Source organism: Oncorhynchus mykiss, unplaced genomic scaffold (assembly GCF_013265735.2).
Source record: "Oncorhynchus mykiss isolate Arlee unplaced genomic scaffold, USDA_OmykA_1.1 un_scaffold_248, whole genome shotgun sequence".
Lineage (NCBI taxonomy): Eukaryota > Metazoa > Chordata > Actinopteri > Salmoniformes > Salmonidae > Oncorhynchus > Oncorhynchus mykiss.
The window spans coordinates 275,001-298,386 of NW_023493707.1; the positions used below are offsets into that span (position 1 = coordinate 275,001).

General features: G+C 42.3%; 1 protein-coding gene across 1 annotated transcript in view; it reads right to left on the reverse strand.

Annotated features, from left to right (window-relative positions):
- Nucleotides 1–23,386, reverse strand: part of LOC118948717 (atrial natriuretic peptide receptor 2) — an 83,232-nt gene that overhangs the window by 15,155 nt on the left and 44,691 nt on the right. The window contains exons 8-13 of the mRNA XM_036973410.1: nucleotides 23,180–23,284; nucleotides 22,877–22,979; nucleotides 22,289–22,437; nucleotides 10,449–10,521; nucleotides 5,605–5,749; nucleotides 4,102–4,188 (exon numbers count right to left, since the gene is read on the reverse strand). Of these exons, the coding sequence (XP_036829305.1) occupies nucleotides 4,102–4,188; nucleotides 5,605–5,749; nucleotides 10,449–10,521; nucleotides 22,289–22,437; nucleotides 22,877–22,979; nucleotides 23,180–23,284 (662 nt within the window). The remainder of the gene's footprint in view (nucleotides 1–4,101; nucleotides 4,189–5,604; nucleotides 5,750–10,448; nucleotides 10,522–22,288; nucleotides 22,438–22,876; nucleotides 22,980–23,179; nucleotides 23,285–23,386) is intronic.

Sequence of the window (23,386 nt, forward strand, 5' to 3'; positions counted from 1 at the left end):
ACAGGGTCGGGTGGTCCAGTTCCCTATTGGACAGAGGTTAGAGGTCAGAGAACTAACAGGTTAGGGTGGTCCAGCTCCCTATTGGACAGAGGTTAGAGGTCAGAGAACTAACAGGTTAGGGTGGTCCAGCTCCCTATTGGACAGAGGTTAGAGGTCAGAGAACTAACAGGTTAGGGTGGTCCAGTTCCCTATTGGACAGAGGTTAGAGGTCAGAGAACTAACAGGGTCGGGTGGTCCAGTTCCCTATTGGACAGAGGTTAGAGGTCAGAGAACGAACAGGGTCGGGTGGTCCAGTTCCCTATTGGACAGAGGTTAGAGGTCAGAGAACTAACAGGGTCGGGTGGTCCAGCTCCCTATTGGACAGAGGTTAGAGGTCAGAGAACTAACAGGGTCGGGTGGTCCAGTTCCCTATTGGACAGAGGTTAGAGGTCAGAGAACTAACAGGGTCGGGTGGTCCAGTTCCCTATTGGACAGAGGTTAGAGGTCAGAGAACTAACAGGGTCGGGTGGTCCAGTTCCCTATTGGACAGAGGTTAGAGGTCAGAGAACTAACAGGGTCGGGTGGTCCAGTTCCCTATTGGACAGAGGTTAGAGGTCAGAGAACTAACAGGGTCGGGTGGTCCAGTTCCCTATTGGACAGAGGTTAGAGGTCAGAGAACTAACAGGTTAGGGTGGTCCAGCTCCCTATTGGACAGAGGTTAGAGGTCAGAGAACTAACAGGGTCGGGTGGTCCAGTTCCCTATTGGACAGAGGTTAGAGGTCAGAGAACTAACAGGTTAGGGTGGTCCAGCTCCCTATTGGACAGAGGTTAGAGGTCAGAGAACTAACAGGTTAGGGTGGTCCAGTTCCCTATTGGACAGAGGTTAGAGGTCAGAGAACTAACAGGGTCGGGTGGTCCAGTTCCCTATTGGACAGAGGTTAGAGGTCAGAGAACGAACAGGGTCGGGTGGTCCAGTTCCCTATTGGACAGAGGTTAGAGGTCAGAGAACTAACAGGGTCGGGTGGTCCAGCTCCCTATTGGACAGAGGTTAGAGGTCAGAGAACTAACAGGGTCGGGTGGTCCAGTTCCCTATTGGACAGAGGTTAGAGGTCAGAGAACTAACAGGGTCGGGTGGTCCAGTTCCCTATTGGACAGAGGTTAGAGGTCAGAGAACTAACAGGGTCGGGTGGTCCAGTTCCCTATTGGACAGAGGTTAGAGGTCAGAGAACTAACAGGGTCGGGTGGTCAAGTTCCCTATTGGACAGAGGTTAGAGGTCAGAGAACTAACAGGGTCGGGTGGTCCAGTTCCCTATTGGACAGAGGTTAGAGGTCAGAGAACTAACAGGTTAGGGTGGTCCAGCTCCCTATTGGACAGAGGTTAGAGGTCAGAGAACTAACAGGGTCGGGTGGTCCAGTTCCCTATTGGACAGAGGTTAGAGGTCAGAGAACTAACAGGTTAGGGTGGTCCAGCTCCCTATTGGACAGAGGTTAGAGGTCAGAGAACAAACAGGTTAGGGTGGTCCAGTTCCCTATTGGACAGAGGTTAGAGGTCAGAGCTTGCTAGTCCTCCCATATTATTATCTAAATTATAGATCTCAAGTACTTTTCTTTATTTTAATAAATAACATTCCACCAGCTACATGTAATACTAATACTGTCCTGATGACCTGTTGACCTCTACTGTCCCCATCTGACCTGTTGACCTCTACTGTCCTGATGACCTGTTGACCTCTACTGTCCTGATGACCTATTGACCTCTACTGTCCTGATGACCTGTTGACCTCTACTGTCCTGATGACCTGTTGACCTCTACTGTCCTGATGACCTGTTGACCTCTACTGTCCTGATGACCTGTTGACCTCTACTGTCCTGATGACCTGTTGACCTCTACTGTCCTGATGACCTGTTGACCTCTACTGTCCTGATGACCTGTTGACCTCTACTGTCCTGATGACCTGTTGACCTCTACTGTCCTGATGACCTGTTGACCTCTACTGTCCTGATGACCTGTTGACCTCTACTGTCCTGATGACCTGTTGACCTCTACTGTCCTGATGACCTGTTGACCTCTACTGTCCTGATGACCTGTTGACATCTACTGTCCCCATCTGACCTGTTGACCTCTACTGTCCTGATGACCTGTTGACCTCTACTGTCCTGATGACCTGTTGACCTCTACTGTCCTGATGACCTGTTGACCTCTACTGTCCTGATGACCTGTTGACCTCTACTGTCCTGATGACCTGTTGACATCTACTGTCCCCATCTGACCTGTTGACCTCTATTGTCCTGATGACCTGTTGACCTCTACTGTCCTGATGACCTGTTGACCTCTACTGTCCTGATGACCTGTTGACCTCTACTGTCCTGATGACCTGTTGACCTCTACTGTCCTGATGACCTGTTGACCTCTACTGTCCTGATGACCTGTTGACCTCTACTGTCCTGATGACCTGTTGACCTCTACTGTCCTGATGACCTGTTGACCTCTACTGTCCTGATGACCTGTTGACCTCTACTGTCCTGATGACCTGTTGACCTCTACTGTCCTGATGACCTGTTGACATCTACTGTCCCCATCTGACCTGTTGACCTCTACTGTCCTGATGACCTGTTGACCTCTACTGTCCTGATGACCTGTTGACCTCTACTGTCCTGATGACCTGTTGACCTCTACTGTCCTGATGACCTGTTGACCTCTACTGTCCTGATGACCTGTTGACCTCTACTGTCCTGATGACCTGTTGACATCTACTGTCCCCATCTGACCTGTTGACCTCTACTGTCCTGATGACCTGTTGACCTCTACTGTCCTGATGACCTGTTGACCTCTACTGTCCTGATGACCTGTTGACCTCTACTGTCCTGATGACCTGTTGACCTCTACTGTCCTGATGACCTGTTGACCTCTACTGTCCTGATGACCTGTTGACATCTACTGTCCCCATCTGACCTGTTGACCTCTATTGTCCCGATGACCTGTTGACCTCTACTGTCCTGATGACCTGTTGACCTCTATTGTCCTGATGACCTGTTGACCTCTACTGTCCTGATGACCTGTTGACCTCTACTGTCCTGATGACCTGTTGACCTCTACTGTCCTGATGACCTGTTGACCTCTACTGTCCTGATGACCTGTTGACCTCTACTGTCCTGATGACCTGTTGACCTCTACTGTCCTGATGACCTGTTGACCTCTACTGTCCTGATGACCTGTTGACCTCTACTGTCCTGATGACCTGTTGACCTCTACTGTCCTGATGACCTGTTGACCTCTACTGTCCTGATGACCTGTTGACCTCTACTGTCCTGATGACCTGTTGACCTCTACTGTCCTGATGACCTGTTGACCTCTACTGTCCTGATGACCTGTTGACCTCTACTGTCCTGATGACCTGTTGACCTCTACTGTCCTGATGACCTGTTGACCTCTACTGTCCTGATGACCTGTTGACCTCTACTGTCCCCATCTGACCTGTTGACCTCTACTGTCCTGATGACCTGTTGACCTCTACTGTCCTGATGACCTGTTGACCTCTATTGTCCCCACCTGACTTGTTGACCTCTATTGTCCCCACCTGACCTGTTGACCTCTATTGTCCCCACCTGACTTGTTAACCTCTATTGTCCCCACCTGACCTGTTGACCTGTTGACCTCTACTGTCCCCATCTGACCTGTTGACCTCTATTGTCCCCACCTGACCTGTTGACCTGTTGACCTCTACTGTCCCCATCTGACCTGTTGACCTCTATTGTCCCCACCTGACCTGTTGACCTGTTGACCTCTATTGTCCCCACCTGACTTGTTGACCTCTATTGTCCCCACCTGACCTGTTGACCTGTTGACCTCTACTGTCCCCATCTGACCTGTTGACCTCTATTGTCCCCACCTGACTTGTTGACCTCCATTGTCCCCACCTGACCTGTTGACCTGTTGACCTCTATTGTCCCCATCTGACCTGTTGACCTCTATTGACCCCATCTGACCTGTTGACCTCTATTGTCTCCACTTGACCTGATGACCTCTATTTTCCCCACTTGACCTGTTGACCTCTATTGCCCCTACCTGACCCGTTGACCTCTATTGCCCCCACCTGACTTGTTGACCTCTATTGCCCCCACCTGACTTGCTTGACCTCTCGTCTGATGGTCTTGGACAGAGAAAAGGTCTTGGTCTGAATCCGCTTGATGGCCACCGTCCTTCCATCACTAGAGGAGAGGATCAACAGGTTTACTAGAGAATCAACAGGTATACTAAAGGACTAACAGGTATACTATAGGATTAACAGGTATACTATAGGATTAACATGTATACTGTAGAATCAACAGGTTTACTAGAGAATCAACAGGTATACTATAGGATTAACAGGTTTACTATAGGATCAACAGGTTTACTATAGATTTAACAGGTATACTATAGGATCAACAGGAATACTATAGGATTAACAGGTTTACTATAGGATCAACAGGTTTACTATAGGATTAACAGGTTTACTATAGGATCAACAGGTTTACTATAGGATTAACAGGTTTACTATAGGATCAACAGGAATACTATAGGATTAACAGGTTTACTATAGGATCAACAGGTTTACTATAGGATTAACAGGTTTACTATAGGATCAACAGGAATACTATAGGATTAACAGGTTTACTATAGGATCAACAGGTTTACTATAGGATTAACAGGTTTACTAAAGGATTAACAGGTTTACTATAGAATTAACAGGTATACTATAGAATTAACATGTATACTGTAGAATCAACAGGTATACGAGATATAAGAACTACTAATGATTATAGGATACAAATACTACCAATATATACAATACTACCAATATATACAATACTACCAATATTTACAATACTACCAGTATATACAATACTACCAATATATACAATACTACCAATATATACAATACTACCAGTATATACAATACTACCAATATATACAATACTACCAGGATATACAATACTACCAATATATACAATACTACCAATATATACAATACTACCAATATATGCAAATACTACCAATATATACAATACTACCAATATATACAAATACTACCAATATATACAATACTACCAATATATACAATACTACCAATATATACAATACTACCAGGATATACAATACTACCAATATATACAATACTACCAATATATACAATACTACCATTATATACAATACTACCAATATATACAATACTACCATTATATACAATACTACCAATATATACAAATACTACCAGGATATACAATACTACCAACATATACAATACTACCAATATATACAATACTACCATTATATACAATACTACCAATATATACAATACTACCAATATATACAATACTACCAATATATACAATACTACCATTATATACAAATACTACCAATATATACAATACTACCAATATATACAATACTACCAATATATACAATACTACCATTATATACAAATACTACCAATATATACAATACTACCAGTATATACAATACTACCAATATATACAGCTATACTGAGGAGAACAGCATGATCAAGATGTGTGTGTGTGTGTGTGTTACAGAGACTCAGTATGTCCCGGTGTGTGTGTGTATGTGTGTGTTTCAGACACACTCACTATATCCCGGTGTGTGTGAACAGTTGTTTGCGTGAGTTAGCCTGGGTTGTACAGGAGCTGAGAGCAGTGACACAGCTGGCGTTGGAATCACTGTTAGCAATAGGGGCTGACAGGATACTGCCCATAGTAGTCCTGGCTATCTGGTCTGGTGGGGAGGAGGAGAGAGAAGAGAGGAGAGGGAGGGAGGAGAGAGGAGAGCAGGAGGAGGAGAGAGAAGAGAGGGGAGGGAGGGAGGAGAGAGAGAGAGGGGGGAGAGAGAGAGAGAGAGAGAGAGAGAGAGAGAGAGAGAGAGAGAGAGAGAGAGAGAGAGGGGAGGGAGGGTGGGAGGGAGCGAGGTAGAGAGAGAGAAGAGAGGGGAGGGAGGGAGGGAGGGTGAAGAGAGAGGGGAGGGAGGGAGAGAGAGGGGAGGGAGAGAGGGAGGGAGGAGAGAGGAGAGCAGGGGGAGGAGGAGAGAAATAGAGTGGAGCGGGGAGGGAGGAGAGAGAGAGAGAGAGAGAGAGAGAGAGAGACGGAGGGAGGGAAGAGAGGAGAGCAGGGGGAGGGGTGAGTGGGAGGAGAGAAAAAGAGTGGAGGGAGGAGAGAGAGAGAGAGAGAGAGGGGAGGGAGGTTAACAGTGTTAGAATATAATCAACATAAATAACAAATTGAAAAATACAGAAGAGTTTTAATATCTATTTGACACATATAGAATAGTATAGTAGTACCGTGTTTAATCTGCCTGATATATATTATAGTAGTACCGTGTTTAATCTGCCTGATATATATTATAGTAGTACCATGTTTAATCTGCCTGATATATATTATAGTAGTACCATGTTTAATCTGCCTGATATATATTATAGTAGTACCGTGTTTAATCTGCCTGATATATATTATAGTAGTACCATGTTTAATCTGCCTGATATATATTATAGTAGTACCATGTTTAATCTGCCTGATATATATTATAGTAGTACCGTGTTTAATCTGCCTGATATATATTATAGTAGTACCATGTTTAATCTGCCTGATATATATTATAGTAGTACCATGTTTAATCTGCCTGATATATATTATAGTAGTACCATGTTTAATCTGCCTGATATATATTATAGTAGTACCATGTTTAATCTGCCTGATATATATTATAGTAGTACCATGTTTAATCTGCCTGATATATAGTATAGTAGTACCATGTTTAATCTGCCTGATATATATTATAGTAGTACCATGTTTAATCTGCCTGATATATATTATAGTAGTACCATGTTTAATCTGCCTGATATATAGTATAGTAGTACCATGTTTAATCTGCCTGATATATATTATAGTAGTACCATGTTTAATCTGCCTGATATATAGTATAGTAGTACCATGTTTAATCTGCCTGATATATAGTATAGTAGTACCATGTTTAATCTGCCTGATATATATTATAGTAGTACCATGTTTAATCTGCCTGATATATAGTATAGTAGTACCATGTTTAATCTGCCTGATATATATTATAGTAGTACCATGTTTAATCTGCCTGATATATATTATAGTAGTACCATGTTTAATCTGCCTGATATATAGTATAGTAGTACCATGTTTAATCTGCCTGATATATATTATAGTAGTACCATGTTTAATCTGCCTGATATATATTATAGTAGTACCGTGTTTAATCTGCCTGATATATATTATAGTAGTACCATGTTTAATCTGCCTGATATATAGTATAGTAGTACCATGTTTAATCTGCCTGATATATATTATAGTAGTACCATGTTTAATCTGCCTGATATATATTATAGTAGTACCATGTTTAATCTGCCTGATATATATTATAGTAGTACCATGTTTAATCTGCCTGATATAAATTATAGTAGTACCATGTTTAATCTGCCTGATATAAATTATAGTAGTACCATGTTTAATCTGCCTGATATATATTATAGTAGTACCATGTTTAATCTGCCTGATATATATTATAGTAGTACCATGTTTAATCTGCCTGATATATATTATAGTAGTACCATGTTTAATCTGCCTGATATATATTATAGCAGTACCATGTTTAATCTGCCTGATATATATTATAGTAGTACCATGTTTAATCTGCCTGATATATATTATAGTAGTACCATGTTTAATCTGCCTGATATATATTATAGCAGTACCATGTTTAATCTGCCTGATATATATTATAGTAGTACCATGTTTAATCTGCCTGATATATATTATAGTAGTACCATGTTTAATCTGCCTGATATATATTATAGTAGTACCATGTTTAATCTGCCTGATATATATTATAGTAGTACCATGTTTAATCTGCCTGATATATATTATAGTAGTACCATGTTTAATCTGCCTGATATATATTATAGCAGTACCATGTTTAATCTGCCTGATATATATTATAGTAGTACCATGTTTAATCTGCCTGATATATATTATAGTAGTACCATGTTTAATCTGCCTGATATATATTATAGTAGTACCATGTTTAATCTGCCTGATATATATTATAGTAGTACCATGTTTAATCTGCCTGATATATATTATAGTAGTACCATGTTTAATCTGCCTGATATATATTATAGTAGTACCATGTTTAATCTGCCTGATATATATTATAGTAGTACCATGTTTAATCTGCCTGATATATATTATAGTAGTACCATGTTTAATCTGCCTGATATATATTATAGTAGTACCATGTTTAATCTGCCTGATATATATTATAGTAGTACCATGTTTAATCTGCCTGATATATATTATAGTAGTACCATGTTTAATCTGCCTGATATAAATTATAGTAGTACCATGTTTAATCTGCCTGATATAAATTATAGTAGTACCGTGTTTAATCTGCCTGATATATATTATAGTAGTACCGTGTTTAATCTGCCTGATATATATTATAGTAGTACCGTGTTTAATCTGCCTGATATATATTATAGTAGTACCGTGTTTAATCTGCCTGATATATATTATAGTAGTACCATGTTTAATCTGCCTGATATAAATTATAGTAGTACCATGTTTAATCTGCCTGATATAAATTATAGTAGTACCGTGTTTAATCTGCCTGATATATATTATAGTAGTACCATGTTTAATCTGCCTGATATATATTATAGCAGTACCATGTTTAATCTGCCTGATATATATTATAGTAGTACCATGTTTAATCTGCCTGATATATATTATAGTAGTACCATGTTTAATCTGCCTGATATATATTATAGTAGTACCGTGTTTAATCTGCCTGATATATATTATAGTAGTACCATGTTTAATCTGCCTGATATATATTATAGTAGTACCATGTTTAATCTGCCTGATATATATTATAGTAGTACCATGTTTAATCTGCCTGATATATATTATAGTAGTACCATGTTTAATCTGCCTGATATATATTATAGTAGTACCATGTTTAATCTGCCTGATATATATTATAGTAGTACCATGTTTAATCTGCCTGATATATATTATAGTAGTACCATGTTTAATCTGCCTGATATATATTATAGTAGTACCATGTTTAATCTGCCTGATATATATTATAGTAGTACCATGTTTAATCTGCCTGATATATATTATAGTAGTACCATGTTTAATCTGCCTGATATATATTATAGTAGTACCGTGTTTAATCTGCCTGATATATATTATAGTAGTACCATGTTTAATCTGCCTGATATATATTATAGTAGTACCATGTTTAATCTGCCTGATATATATTATAGTAGTACCATGTTTAATCTGCCTGATATATATTATAGTAGTACCATGTTTAATCTGCCTGATATATATTATAGTAGTACCATGTTTAATCTGCCTGATATATATTATAGCAGTACCATGTTTAATCTGCCTGATATATATTATAGCAGTACCATGTTTAATCTGCCTGATATATATTATAGTAGTACCATGTTTAATCTGCCTGATATATATTATAGTAGTACCATGTTTAATCTGCCTGATATATATTATAGTAGTACCATGTTTAATCTGCCTGATATATATTATAGTAGTACCATGTTTAATCTGCCTGATATATATTATAGTAGTACCGTGTTTAATCTGCCTGATATAAATTATAGTAGTACCATGTTTAATCTGCCTGATATATATTATAGTAGTACCATGTTTAATCTGCCTGATATATATTATAGTAGTACCATGTTTAATCTGCCTGATATATATTATAGTAGTACCATGTTTAATCTGCCTGATATAAATTATAGTAGTACCATGTTTAATCTGCCTGATATATATTATAGTAGTACCATGTTTAATCTGCCTGATATATATTATAGTAGTACCATGTTTAATCTGCCTGATATATATTATAGTAGTACCGTGTTTAATCTGCCTGATATATATTATAGTAGTACCGTGTTTAATCTGCCTGATATAAATTATAGTAGTACCATGTTTAATCTGCCTGATATATATTATAGTAGTACCATGTTTAATCTGCCTGATATAAATTATAGTAGTACCGTGTTTAATCTGCCTGATATATATTATAGTAGTACCATGTTTAATCTGCCTGATATATATTATAGCAGTACCGTGTTTAATCTGCCTGATATAAATTATAGTAGTACCATGATTAATCTGCCTGATATAAATTATAGTAGTACCATGTTTAATCTGCCTGATATATATTATAGTAGTACCGTGATTAATCTGCCTGATATATATTATAGTAGTACCATGTTTAATCTGCCTGATATATATTATAGTAGTACCGTGATTAATCTGCCTGATATATATTATAGTAGTACCATGTTTAATCTGCCTGATATAAATTATAGTAGTACCATGTTTAATCTGCCTGATATATATTATAGTAGTACCGTGTTTGATCTGCCTGAAGTCAATGATCCAGCTCTCATCCCAAAGCATCCTCTGTTTCTGGTATTTAAACCACTGAAGAAGAAGAGATGAGTACACACAACAACATCAACTTTATTGTGTGTGTGTGTGTGTGTGTGTGTGTGTGTGTGTGTGTGTGTGTGTGTGTGTGTGTGTGTGTGTGTGTGTGTGTGTGTGTGTGTGTGTGTGTGTGTGTGTGTGTGTGTGTGTGTGTGTGTGTGTTCAGTTCAGTTAAATAGTGTAATTCGAAACAAGAAAACAACAACGTTTGATTTTACTGAATGTTCAAGAGAGAGATTAAATAAATAAATACTGCAGTCAGTAAATAAAGAAATGGATAATAATACTACTGTAAATACTTGAATAAATGAATGAATACTAAAATAAATAAATAAATACTATAGTAAATAAATAAATACTGTAGTAAATAAATACATAAATAAATACTATAGTAAATAAATAAATAAATAAATACTATAGTAAATAAATAAATACTGTAGTAAATAAATAACTACTATAATGAATAAATAAATACTGTAGTAAATAAATACATAAATAAATACTATAGTAAATAAATAAATAAATAAATACTATAGTAAATAAATAAATACTATAGTAAATAAATAAATAAATAAATACTATAGTAAATAAATAAAAAATATAGTAAATAAATAAATACTATAGTAAATAAATAAATACTATAATGAATAAATAAATACTATAGTAAATAAATATTATAGTAAATAAATACATAAATAAATAATATAGTAAATAAATAAATACATAAATAAATAAAATAGTAAATAAATAAATAAATACTGTAGTAAATAAATAAATAAATACTAGGGTAAATAAATAAATAAATAAATACTATAGTAAATAAATAAATAAATAATATAGTAAATAAATAAATAATATAGTAAACAAATAAATACTGTAGTAAATAAATAAATACTATAATGAATAAATAAATACTAAATTAAATACTAGTAAATTAATATTATAGTAAATAAATGCATAAATAAATAATATAGTAAATAAATAAATAAATAAATACTGTAGTAAATAAATAAATACTATAGTAAATAAATAAATAAATACTATAGTAAATAAATAAATACTGTAGTAAATAAATAAATAAATACTATAGTAAATAAATAAATACATAAATAAATGCTATAGTAAATAAATAAATAAATACTATAGTAAATAAATAAATAATATAGTAAATAAATAACTACTATAGTAAATAAATAAATACTATAGTAAATAAATAAATACCGTAGTAAATAAATAAATAAATATTATAGTAAATAAATAAATACTATAATGAATAAATAAATACTATAATAAATAAATATTATAGTAAATAAATAAATACCATAGTAAATAAATATATATTATAGTAAATAAATAAATATTATAGTAAATAAATAAATACTATAGTAAATAAATAAATACTATAGTAAATACATAAATACTGTAGTAAATAAATAAATAAATACTATGGTAAATTAATAAATAAATACTATAGTAAATTAATAAATAAATACTATTGTAAATTAATAAATAAATACTATAGTAAATAAATAAATACTATAGTAAATAAATACATATCGTAGTAAGTAAATAAATAAATACCATAGTAAATTAATAAATAAATACTATAGTAAATTAAGAAATAAATACTATAGTAGGTGACTGTTAAAGTAACAGAGTGGTAGTATTTTGTTTTTTACGTAGCTGCTGTCCACTCTACCTACTCACTCTGCTGTCCACTCTGCTGTCCACTCTACCTACTCACTCTGCTGTCCACTCTGCTGTCCACTCTACCTACTCACTCTGCTGTCCACTCTGCTGTCCACTCTGCCTACTCACTCTGCTGTCCACTCTGCTGTCCACTCTACCTACTCACTCTGCTGTCCACTCTGCTGTCCACTCTACCTACTCACTCTGCTGTCCACTCTGCTGTCCACTCTACCTGCTCACTCTGCTGTCCACTCTGCTGTCCACTCTACCTACTCACTCTGCTGTCCACTCTACCTACTCACTCTGCTGTCCACTCTGCATACTCACTCTGCTGTCCACTCTGCCTACTCACTCTGCTGTCCACTCTACCTACTCACTCTGCTGTCCACTCTACCTACTCACTCTGCTGTCCACTCTGCTGTCCACTCTACCTACTCACTCTGCTGTCCACTCTACCTACTCACTCTGCTGTCCACTCTACCTACTCACTCTGCTGTCCACTCTACCTACTCACTTTGCTGTCCACTCTACCTACTCACTCTGCTGTCCACTCTACCTACTCACTCTGCTGTCCACTCTACCTACTCACTCTGCTGTCCACTCTACCTACTCACTCTGCTGTCCTATCTGCTGTCCACTCTACCTACTCACTCTGCTGTCCACTCTGCTGTCCACTTTGCTGTCCACTCTACCTACTCACTCTGCTGTCCACTCTGCTGTCCACTTTGCTGTCCACTCTACCTACTCACTCTGCTGTCCACTCTACCTACTCACTCTGCTGTCCACTCTACCTACTCACTCTGCTGTCCACTCTACCTACTCACTCTGCTGTCCACTCTGCTGTCCACTCGACCTACTCACTCTGCTGTCCACTCTACTGTCCACTCTACCTACTCACTCTACTGTCCACTCTACCTACTCACTCTACTGTCCACTCTACCTACTCACTCTGCTGTCCACACTACCTACTCACTCTGCTGTCCACTCTACCTACTCACTCTGCTGTCCACTCTACCTACTCACTCCGCTGTCCACTCTACCTACTCACTCTGCTGTCCACTCTGCTGTCCACTCTACCTACTCACTCTGCTGTCCACTCTACCTACTCACTCTGCTGTCCACTCTACCTACTCACTCTGCTGTCCACTCTGCATACTCACTCTGCTGTCCACTCTGCCTACTCACTCTGCTGTCCACTCTACCTACTCACTCTGCTGTCCACTCTACCTACTCACTCTGCTGTCCACTCTGCTGTCCACTCTACCTACTCACTCTGCTGTCCACTCTACCTACTCACTCTGCTGTCCACTCTACCTACTCACTCTGCTGTCCACTCTACCTACTCACTTTGCTGTCCACTCTACCTACTCACTCTGCTGTCCACTCTACCTACTCACTCTGCTGTCCACTCTACCTACTCACTCTGCTGTCCACTCTACCTACTCACTCTGCTGTCCTATCTGCTGTCCACTCTACCTACTCACTCTGCTGTCCACTCTGCTGTCCACTTTGCTGTCCACTCTACCTACTCACTCTGCTGTCCACTCTGCTGTCCACTTTGCTGTCCACTCTACCTACTCACTCTGCTGTCCACTCTACCTACTCACTCTGCTGTCCACTCTACCTACTCACTCTGCTGTCCACTCTACCTACTCACTCTGCTGTCCACTCTGCTGTCCACTCGACCTACTCACTCTGCTGTCCACTCTACTGTCCACTCTACCTACTCACTCTACTGTCCACTCTACCTACTCACTCTACTGTCCACTCTACCTACTCACTCTGCTGTCCACACTACCTACTCACTCTGCTGTCCACTCTACCTACTCACTCTGCTGTCCACTCTACCTACTCACTCCGCTGTCCACTCTACCTACTCACTCTGCTGTCCACTCTGCTGTCCACTCTACCTACTCACTCTGCTGTCCACTCTGCTGTCCACTCTACCTACTCACTCTGCTGTCCACTCTACCTACTCACTCTGCTGTCCACTCTACCTACTCACTCTGCTGTCCACTCTGCTGTCCACTCTACCTACTCACTCTGCTGTCCACTCTGCCTACTCACTCTGCTGTCCACTCTACCTACTCACTCTACTGTCCACTCTACCTACTCACCCTGCTGTCCACTGTGCCTACTCACTCTGCTGTCCACTCTACCTACTCACTCTGCTGTCCACTCTACCTACTCACTCTGCTGTCCACTCTACCTACTCACTCTGCTGTCCACTCTACTTACTCACTCTGCTGTCCACTCTACCTACTCACTCTGCTGTCCACTCTACCTACTCACTCTGCTGTCCACTCTGCTGTCCACTCTGCTGTCCACTCTACCTACTCACTCTGCTGTCCACTCTACCTACTCACTCTGCTGTCCACTCTACCTACTCACTCTGCTGTCCACTCTAGCTACTCACTCTGCTGTCCACTCTGCATACTCACTCTGCTGTCCACTCTACCTACTCACTCTGCTGTCCACTCTACCTACTCACTCTGCTGTCCACTCTACCTACTCACTCTGCTGTCCACTCTACCTACTCACTCTGCTGTCCACTCTACCTACTCACTCTGCTGTCCACTCTGCTGTCCACTCTACCTACTCACTCTGCTGTCCACTCTACCTACTCACTCTGCTGTCCACTCTACCTACTCACTCTGCTGTCCACTCTACCTACTCACTTTGCTGTCCACTCTACCTACTCACTCTGCTGTCCACTCTACCTACTCACTCTGCTGTCCACTCTACCTACTCACTCTGCTGTCCACTCTACCTACTCACTCTGTTGTCCTATCTGCTGTCCACTCTACCTACTCACTCTGCTGTCCACTCTGCTGTCCACTTTGCTGTCCACTCTACCTACTCACTCTGCTGTCCACTCTGCTGTCCACTTTGCTGTCCACTCTACCTACTCACTCTGCTGTCCACTCTACCTACTCACTCTGCTGTCCACTCTACCTACTCACTCTGCTGTCCACTCTACCTACTCACTCTGCTGTCCACTCTGCTGTCCACTCGACCTACTCACTCTGCTGTCCACTCTACTGTCCACTCTACCTACTCACTCTACTGTCCACTCTACCTACTCACTCTACTGTCCACTCTACCTACTCACTCTGCTGTCCACACTACCTACTCACTCTGCTGTCCACTCTACCTACTCACTCTGCTGTCCACTCTACCTACTCACTCCGCTGTCCACTCTACCTACTCACTCTGCTGTCCACTCTGCTGTCCACTCTACCTACTCACTCTGCTGTCCACTCTACCTACTCACTCTGCTGTCCACTCTACCTACTCACTCTGCTGTCCACTCTGCATACTCACTCTGCTGTCCACTCTGCCTACTCACTCTGCTGTCCACTCTACCTACTCACTCTGCTGTCCACTCTACCTACTCACTCTGCTGTCCACTCTGCTGTCCACTCTACCTACTCACTCTGCTGTCCACTCTACCTACTCACTCTGCTGTCCACTCTACCTACTCACTCTGCTGTCCACTCTACCTACTCACTTTGCTGTCCACTCTACCTACTCACTCTGCTGTCCACTCTACCTACTCACTCTGCTGTCCACTCTACCTACTCACTCTGCTGTCCACTCTACCTACTCACTCTGCTGTCCTATCTGCTGTCCACTCTACCTACTCACTCTGCTGTCCACTCTGCTGTCCACTTTGCTGTCCACTCTACCTACTCACTCTGCTGTCCACTCTGCTGTCCACTTTGCTGTCCACTCTACCTACTCACTCTGCTGTCCACTCTACCTACTCACTCTGCTGTCCACTCTACCTACTCACTCTGCTGTCCACTCTACCTACTCACTCTGCTGTCCACTCTGCTGTCCACTCGACCTACTCACTCTGCTGTCCACTCTACTGTCCACTCTACCTACTCACTCTACTGTCCACTCTACCTACTCACTCTACTGTCCACTCTACCTACTCACTCTGCTGTCCACACTACCTACTCACTCTGCTGTCCACTCTACCTACTCACTCTGCTGTCCACTCTACCTACTCACTCCGCTGTCCACTCTACCTACTCACTCTGCTGTCCACTCTGCTGTCCACTCTACCTACTCACTCTGCTGTCCACTCTGCTGTCCACTCTACCTACTCACTCTGCTGTCCACTCTACCTACTCACTCTGCTGTCCACTCTACCTACTCACTCTGCTGTCCACTCTGCTGTCCACTCTACCTACTCACTCTGCTGTCCACTCTGCCTACTCACTCTGCTGTCCACTCTACCTACTCACTCTACTGTCCACTCTACCTACTCACTCTGCTGTCCACTGTGCCTACTCACTCTGCTGTCCACTCTACCTACTCACTCTGCTGTCCACTCTACCTACTCACTCTGCTGTCCACTCTACCTACTCACTCTGCTGTCCACTCTACTTACTCACTCTGCTGTCCACTCTACCTACTCACTCTGCTGTCCACTCTACCTACTCACTCTGCTGTCCACTCTGCTGTCCACTCTGCTGTCCACTCTACCTACTCACTCTGCTGTCCACTCTACCTACTCACTCTGCTGTCCACTCTACCTACTCACTCTGCTGTCCACTCTAGCTACTCACTCTGCTGTCCACTCTGCATACTCACTCTGCTGTCCACTCTACCTACTCACTCTGCTGTCCACTCTACCTACTCACTCTGCTGTCCACTCTACCTACTCATTCTGCTGTCCACTCTACCTACTCACTCTGCTGTCCACTCTGCTGTCCACTCTACCTACTCACTCTGCTGTCCACTCTACCTACTCACTCTGCTGTCCACTCTACCTACTCACTCTGCTGTCCACTCTACCTACTCACTCTGCTGTCCACTCTACCTACTCACTCTGCTGTCCACTCTACTGTCCACTCTACCTACTCACTCTGCTCTCCACTCTACCTACTCACTCTGCTGTCCACTCTGCTGTCCACTCTACCTACTCACTCTGCTGTCCACTCTACCTACTCACTCTGCTGTCCACTCTACTGTCCACTCTACCTACTCACTCTGCTGTCCACTCTACTGTCCACTCTACCTACTCACTCTGCTGTCCACTCTACTGTCCACTCTACCTACTCACTCTGCTGTCCACTCTGCTGTCCACTCTACCTACTCACTCTGCTGTCCACTCTACCTACTCACTCTGCTGTCCACTCTGCTGTCCACTCTACCTACTCACTCTGCTGTCCACTCTACCTACTCACTCTGCTGTCCACTCTACCTACTCACTCTGCTGTCCACTCTACCTACTCACTTTGCTGTCCACTCTACCTACTCACTCTGCTGTCCACTCTACCTACTCACTCTGCTGTCCACTCTACCTACTCACTCTGCTGTCCACTCTACCTACTCACTCTGCTGTCCTATCTGCTGTCCACTCTACCTACTCACTCTGCTGTCCACTCTGCTGTCCACTTTGCTGTCCACTCTACCTACTCACTCTGCTGTCCACTCTGCTGTCCACTTTGCTGTCCACTCTACCTACTCACTCTGCTGTCCACTCTACCTACTCACTCTGCTGTCCACTCTACCTACTCACTCTGCTGTCCACTCTACCTACTCACTCTGCTGTCCACTCTGCTGTCCACTCGACCTACTCACTCTGCTGTCCACTCTACTGTCCACTCTACCTACTCACTCTACTGTCCACTCTACCTACTCACTCTACTGTCCACTCTACCTACTCACTCTGCTGTCCACACTACCTACTCACTCTGCTGTCCACTCTACCTACTCACTCTGCTGTCCACTCTACCTACTCACTCCGCTGTCCACTCTACCTACTCACTCTGCTGTCCACTCTGCTGTCCACTCTACCTACTCACTCTGCTGTCCACTCTACCTACTCACTCTGCTGTCCACTCTACCTACTCACTCTGCTGTCCACTCTGCATACTCACTCTGCTGTCCACTCTGCCTACTCACTCTGCTGTCCACTCTACCTACTCACTCTGCTGTCCACTCTACCTACTCACTCTGCTGTCCACTCTGCTGTCCACTCTACCTACTCACTCTGCTGTCCACTCTACCTACTCACTCTGCTGTCCACTCTACCTACTCACTCTGCTGTCCACTCTACCTACTCACTTTGCTGTCCACTCTACCTACTCACTCTGCTGTCCACTCTACCTACTCACTCTGCTGTCCACTCTACCTACTCACTCTGCTGTCCACTCTACCTACTCACTCTGCTGTCCTATCTGCTGTCCACTCTACCTACTCACTCTGCTGTCCACTCTGCTGTCCACTTTGCTGTCCACTCTACCTACTCACTCTGCTGTCCACTCTGCTGTCCACTTTGCTGTCCACTCTACCTACTCACTCTGCTGTCCACTCTACCTACTCACTCTGCTGTCCACTCTACCTACTCACTCTGCTGTCCACTCTACCTACTCACTCTGCTGTCCACTCTGCTGTCCACTCGACCTACTCACTCTGCTGTCCACTCTACTGTCCACTCTACCTACTCACTCTACTGTCCACTCTACCTACTCACTCTACTGTCCACTCTACCTACTCACTCTGCTGTCCACACTACCTACTCACTCTGCTGTCCACTCTACCTACTCACTCTGCTGTCCACTCTACCTACTCACTCCGCTGTCCACTCTACCTACTCACTCTGCTGTCCACTCTGCTGTCCACTCTACCTACTCACTCTGCTGTCCACTCTGCTGTCCACTCTACCTACTCACTCTGCTGTCCACTCTACCTACTCACTCTGCTGTCCACTCTACCTACTCACTCTGCTGTCCACTCTGCTGTCCACTCTACCTACTCACTCTGCTGTCCACTCTGCCTACTCACTCTGCTGTCCACTCTACCTACTCACTCTACTGTCCACTCTACCTACTCACTCTGCTGTCCACTGTGCCTACTCACTCTGCTGTCCACTCTACCTACTCACTCTGCTGTCCACTCTACCTACTCACTCTGCTGTCCACTCTACCTACTCACTCTGCTGTCCACTCTACTTACTCACTCTGCTGTCCACTCTACCTACTCACTCTGCTGTCCACTCTACCTACTCACTCTGCTGTCCACTCTGCTGTCCACTCTACCTACTCACTCTGCTGTCCACTCTACCTACTCACTCTGCTGTCCACTCTACCTACTCACTCTGCTGTCCACTCTAGCTACTCACTCTGCTGTCCACTCTGCATACTCACTCTGCTGTCCACTCTACCTACTCACTCTGCTGTCCACTCTACCTACTCACTCTGCTGTCCACTCTACCTACTCATTCTGCTGTCCACTCTACCTACTCACTCTGCTGTCCACTCTGCTGTCCACTCTACCTACTCACTCTGCTGTCCACTCTACCTACTCACTCTGCTGTCCACTCTACCTACTCACTCTGCTGTCCACTCTACCTACTCACTCTGCTGTCCACTCTACCTACTCACTCTGCTGTCCACTCTACTGTCCACTCTACCTACTCACTCTGCTCTCCACTCTACCTACTCACTCTGCTGTCCACTCTGCTGTCCACTCTACCTACTCACTCTGCTGTCCACTCTACCTACTCACTCTGCTGTCCACTCTACTGTCCACTCTACCTACTCACTCTGCTGTCCACTCTACTGTCCACTCTACCTACTCACTCTGCTGTCCACTCTACTGTCCACTCTACCTACTCACTCTGCTGTCCACTCTGCTGTCCACTCTACCTACTCACTCTGCTGTCCACTCTACCTACTCACTCTGCTGTCCACTCTGCTGTCCACTCTACCTACTCACTCTGCTGTCCACTCTACCTACTCACTCTACATGTGGCCTTAATAGTTGACAGTCTCATCTAAAAAATAAACCACGAATCCCCTTGTGACAAGGAAAATGGAAGCTTTGTTGTGTACAAAAAAAGACATGTTAATTGTTAAATACATTTCTAGCCTGTCTATCTGTGGGTAACAGGGTTGATGTGTTGTGCTCTACCCGCTCAGTTTTCCACCACAAAACACCAGGTAATGGTTTTAAAGAGTACCACCAGCTGACCTGCTTTTATATATTTTACATATTTCTATAATATATCTTTTACTATTTGACTAAAAGATATTCAATGTTTCTTTTATAAAAAATATCTAAAAAGTAAGTTTCACCATATTTTTTAAATTTTTTATTTGTTTATTTAACCTTTATTCAATTAACTAGGCATTAACTGGAGAGTTCAGGTCATGGAACGGGGTTAACCTTTTAAATAAGGAACAGACGTTTGTCTGTCCCCATAGGAGAACAGCTATATTATCCTATTAGCCAAAGAACCCTTTAATATTCTAAGATTCTAAGATTCTAAGATTCTAAGATTCTAAGATTCTAAGATTCTTCGATTTCTTCTTTCTGCCTTGCACATGTATTCATCCCCCTTGGTGTTTTTCCTATTTTGTTGCATTACAACCTGTCATTTAAATTGATTTTAATTTGGATTTCATGTAATGGACATACACAAAATAGTCCAAATTGTCACGTTCTGACCTTTGTTCCTTTGTTATGTCTTTGTTTTAGTATGGTCAGGGCGTGAGTTGGGGTGTGGTAGTCTATGTTCTTTTTTCTATGTTGTGTTTATGTGTTTGGCCTGGTATGGTTCTCAATCAGAGGCAGGTGTCGTTCGTTATCTCTGATTGAGAATCATACTTAGGTAACCTTTTCTCACCTGTGTTTTGTGGGTGATTATTTTCTGTTTTAGTGTTTTACCTTACAGGACTGTTTCAGGTTTTCGTTTATTTTCACGTTGTTATTTTGTATTTTCAAGTGGTCAGTAAAATAAATCCTCATGAACACATACCTCGCTGCGCATTGGTCCCACATTTCATACTCCTCGTCAGAGGAGGACGAAGAATTCCGTTACACAAATTGGTAAAGTGAAACGAAAAAAATTACTTGTTTCAAATTTTTTTAAAAAAATTAATAAACAGGAAAGCAGTGTGTGTATATGTATATCACTCACTTTGCTATGAAGCTCCTAAAACAGAGTTTAATGGCTGTGATAGAAAAAAAACTCAGGATGTGTCAACAGTATTGTAGTTACTCCACAATACTAATTTTAAATGACAGAGTGAACAAAAGGAAGCCTGTACAGAATAAACATATTCCAAAACATGCATCCTGTTTGCAATAAGGCACTAAAGTAAAACTGAAAAAAAATGTGGCAAAGAAATGTAATTATTGTCCTGAATACAAACCGTTATGTTTGGGGCAAATCCAACACAACACATCACTGAGTAAAACTCTTCATATTTTCAATGATGGTGGTGGCTGCATCATGTTATGAGTATGCTTGTCATCGGCAAAGTCTAGGGAGTTTTGAGGGGGTATAAAAAGAACGGCATAGAGCTAAATCCTAGAGGAAAACCTGGTTCAGTCTGCTTTCCAACAGACACTGGGAGATGAATTCACCTTTCAGCAGGACAGTAACCTTAAACACAAGGCCAAATCTTCACTGGATTTGCACTTCAGCGAGTCTTTATCCATATAAAACATGTGGCCTATATTAAAGGTCACCGCACAGGCTTTTCAAAATGCAATATTGGTGCATTAATACCACAGAGACGGAAAAGGAACTCTATGAGTGGAAGGACCCAGATCTTTACAGTCACCAGTCTAACACCCCTTACTGTCTTTACTATCACCAGGCTAACACCCCTTACTGTCTTTACTATCACCAGGCTAACACCCCTTACTGTCTTTACTGTCACCAGGCTAACACCCCTTACTGTCTTTACTGTCACCAGGCTAACACCCCTTACTGTCTTTACTGTCACCAGTCTAACACCCCTTACTGTCTTTACTATCACCAGGCTAACACCCCTTACTGTCTTTACTATCACCAGGCTAACACCCCTTACTGTCTTTACTATCACCAGGCTAACACCCCTTACTGTCTTTACTATCACCAGGCTAACACCCCTTACTGTCTTTACTATCACCAGGCTAACACCCCTTACTGTCTTTACTGTCACCAGGCTAACACCCCTTACTGTCTTTACTGTCACTGTGTGTGTGTGTGTGTGTGTGTGTGTGTGTATGTGTGTGTGTGTGTGTGTGTGTGTGTGTGTGCGTGTGTGTGTGTGCGTCTCACCGTGGCTGTAATGATGAAGCTAATGAACACTATGGTAACAGGCAGTCCGATGGCTACTTTGATAGCAGCCGTCATGGGACACTCCCCACAGTCAGCTGGACAGGTTGAACACACCTCCTCCACTTCATCACACACCCCATCACCACACACTGGGGAGGCAAGGAGAGGGTTACACACACACACACACACACACACACACACACACACACACACACACACACACACACACACACACACACACACACACACTGGGGAGGCAAGGAGAGGGTTACACACACACACACCCCATCACCACACACTGGGGAGGCAAGGAGAGGGTTACACACACACACACCCCATCACCACACACTGGGGAGGCAAGGAGAGGGTTACACACACACACACCCCATCACCACACACTGGGGAGGCAAGGAGAGGGTTACACACACACACACACACTGTAGAGGCAAGGAGAGGGTTACACACACACACACACACCATCACCGCACACTGTAGAGGCAAGGAGAGGGTCACACACACACACACACACACACCATCACCACACACTGTAGAGGCAAGGAGAGGGTTACACACACACACACAGTGTACCTATAACAGGCAGGACAGTGGTCTTCGCCTCCAGTGCTACCTGCATACGTCCCACTCTGATATGAGCTATGAGAGAGGTCAGCCCAGCATGGACCAGCACCACCTAGAGACAACACACACACACACACACACACACACACACACACACACACACACACACACACACACACACACACACACACACACACACACACACACACACACACACACACACACACACACAGACAGGTCAGACGCTCATACAGCTGGTCAACTGTGTGTGTGTGTGTGTGTGTGTGTGTGTGTGTGTGTGTGTGGTCCTACCTTAGCGGTCCAGTTGGTTTGAGTCATCTTGCCAGCGGTAGATAGAGTGTGTGTGAAGATCCGACCGTCGTCAGGGATCCACGGTCCACAGATCCTTTCTGTCGTCTGCGGAGAGAGAATGCTTTCTTACTAACAGTCCTTCTGTTTACAATGCTTTAATTTTCCATGGTAATAGAATAAATTAAATTGAAACAGAGAGAGAGAAAG